This window comes from Eriocheir sinensis, chromosome 54 (genome assembly GCF_024679095.1).
Source record: "Eriocheir sinensis breed Jianghai 21 chromosome 54, ASM2467909v1, whole genome shotgun sequence".
Classification (NCBI taxonomy): Eukaryota; Metazoa; Arthropoda; class Malacostraca; order Decapoda; family Varunidae; genus Eriocheir; species Eriocheir sinensis.
Window position 1 is genome coordinate 11,137,614 of NC_066562.1, and position 2,500 is coordinate 11,140,113.

At 61.8% G+C, this 2,500-nt stretch overlaps 1 protein-coding gene across 3 annotated transcripts in view; it reads left to right on the forward strand.

The window, feature by feature from the left end:
* The window catches only part of LOC126983781 (cadherin-86C-like), a 56,686-nt gene that overhangs the window by 52,671 nt on the left and 1,515 nt on the right, over positions 1-2,500 (forward strand). For all 3 annotated transcript variants that reach the window (XM_050836880.1, XM_050836883.1, XM_050836881.1), the window contains exons 19-20: positions 788-1,033; positions 1,237-2,500. The exon at positions 1,237-2,500 is cut by the window's right edge and continues 1,515 nt beyond it. In XM_050836880.1, the coding sequence (XP_050692837.1) occupies positions 788-1,033; positions 1,237-2,500 (1,510 nt within the window). The remainder of the gene's footprint in view (positions 1-787; positions 1,034-1,236) is intronic.

Consider the following 2,500-nt stretch of genomic DNA (forward strand, 5'->3'; position numbering starts at 1 on the left):
TTCCTCTCCCTTTCTCTACCCTTTACTCAACTCTCTCCTACTTATCCAGATATTAAATTCATTATCTCTATTTCCTCCTAGTATATAAGAAACGGGCCAAGGAACAAGAAAAAATAACAAAAATAAAACTAATAACATTATGCGTGGTGAAGATGGGCATGGTTCGTGTGTGTCGGCGCGGGCTGCCCACTTGTAACATAAACTAGATATAAGGTTCAGACTGTACAGTAATAACAATAGTAATAATAATAATAATAATAATAATAATGTTAACAGTAATCTTGAATGCTAATGGGTGTGTTGTTGTTGTCGTTTTCACCTGTTTGTGCGTGCCTCACTAATACACCTGAGATATAATGATGATGATTATGATGATTTGAGTGGTAATTTTCATAACGTCAAATGCCACAATGATTTTAAGATAATGATGATAATGATTTGTCTATATTAGTGTTAGTTTTAGTGTTCATGTTTGTTAGTTTGTGTGTTAACCTGTTTTTTCTTTCTTTTTTTCTTTCTTTATTCTCTTTTCTCTTACGCCTATTCGTCTTTTACCACATTTTCCCTTCATTACCTTCTTCCTTCTTCCTGTTCCTGTCTTCGTACCTTTCCTCATCTCCCCCGCCTCCCTTATACCCGCTCCGTTTCTCCCTCCTCATCGTTGCTCTTCTCATTCCTCCCCTTCAACACACCTTCCCTTCTCATCTCCCCAATACATCCACTTCCTTCCTCCCTCCTTCTCCTCTTCCTTCCCTCCTCCTCCCCCCCCACCACCACACACACGCAGGAGCATCGTGACGGCGCTGGTCCGCAACAATGTCAACACGGTGGTGGACATCGAGAAGATCCTGAAGCAACTCAACAACACGCAGCCCGTCGCCTGCAAGCTGGAGGGCGTGCAGCTCTCCAGCGTGCAGGGCGAGCGAGACTCCTACCTGGCGGGCGTGGTGATACTGTGCGTGCTGCTGGCGCTCGTCATCCTGCTCATCATCCTCTGCTACATGTGGTCCATCTGCCCGCTCTACCGCGTCAGGTGCGTGGCTGCGGTGTGTGGCTGTGGGGGTCATTTGTGTGTGTGTGTGTGTGTGTGTGTGTGTGTGTGTGTGTGTGTGTGTGTGTGAGGCTTGTGTGTCGTGTGTGTGTGGTGGTGGTGGTGGGGGGGGGGGTTGTGTTAGGCAGTCAAGATGTGTTGTGTGTACTCTCCTCCCTCCCCCCTCATGCTCCCTCCCCCCGCAGGAAGAGCCGCAAGGTGGTGGCCGAGGAGGGCGGGCCGGACAGCGAGCGGGTGTCGTACATCCGCGTGGACGAGCGCGGCGGCTACCGCGGCTACGAGGAGGAGCGCACCTGGTGGGACTACCTGCCGGCGTGCTGCACGGACGCCGCGCTGTACCTGGGCGTGACGCCGCCCAAGCGTGGCGGCGGGCGCCTGGCCTGGAGCGGCGACGAGCGGCAGCGCTACTGGCAGTTCGGCGGCGGCGGCGAGGGCGTGGCCGTGGACGAGCGAGTGGCGGCGCGGCGGCCCGGCGGCCGCGGCGACCTGCTGCTGCTGGAGGACCTGGACGAGGCTCGCCTGCAGCAGCAGCAGGTGGCGGCCGGCGGGGCGGGACGCATGCTGCGGGTGGACTCCCGCAACTCCTTCACGTCCCAGGACCCGCGCCGCTCCTTCATCCTGCGGGACGCGCGCGGCCACCCGCGCCTGGCGGAGACGGTGCGGGAGGGCGAGCACTACCTGATGGAGGATGTGGACGGCTCCCCGCGCGGCCTGCGCCCGGACGACCCGCGGCTGCGGCTTGAGGACCCACGCACGCTGCGGGTGGAGGAGCCGCGCCCCGCGCCACCGCCCGCGCCTCCCGATGAGGAGGGTTACGCGCGGCAGGGAAACGGGGAGGACCTCCGACTTCACGCCAGCCCGCCCGGCGCCGCGCCCCGCGATGACGGGGCCGCGGGCCGGAGGGGCCGCCCACCCAGGCGGGCTGGCGGGGGGCCGGGGGGGAGGACGACGGAGGGGACGAGGCGCCTCAGGCACGAGGACGCGGGGGGCGGGGAAGGGGGGGGCGGGGGCGGCGGGGCCAGCCCCCCCCTAGCAGACGTCATGATCCAGACGGAGGTTCCGGGGGCCGCGGGGCCCGGAGGGGCGCCCGCCGTGCCCCGCCTCCGCATCAGGACGCCCATCCTGGAGGAAACGAGCAGCCTGCTGGAGGCCGAGGGCTTGTCGAGACGCGAGACGCAGCGGTACAGGCGCCCAGCCCGCCAGGGGGAGGCTGGGGCTGGGGGGGAGGATGGGGAGGAGGGGGAGAGCCCCGAGGACTGGGATTCCGGCTCGGCGGGGGCTGGAGGGGGCCGGCGCGCTATCAGATTATCCCAGCCGGCCAACTCCTTGTACCAGCACAACAAGGCGTCCATTATGCGCTTCGAGACCAACAAGGCGCGGCTTGGGGAGGGCGCGGCCCAGGAGGCGCCCGCGCCGCGCCGCGCCGCGTCTACCTCAGCACCGGAGGGA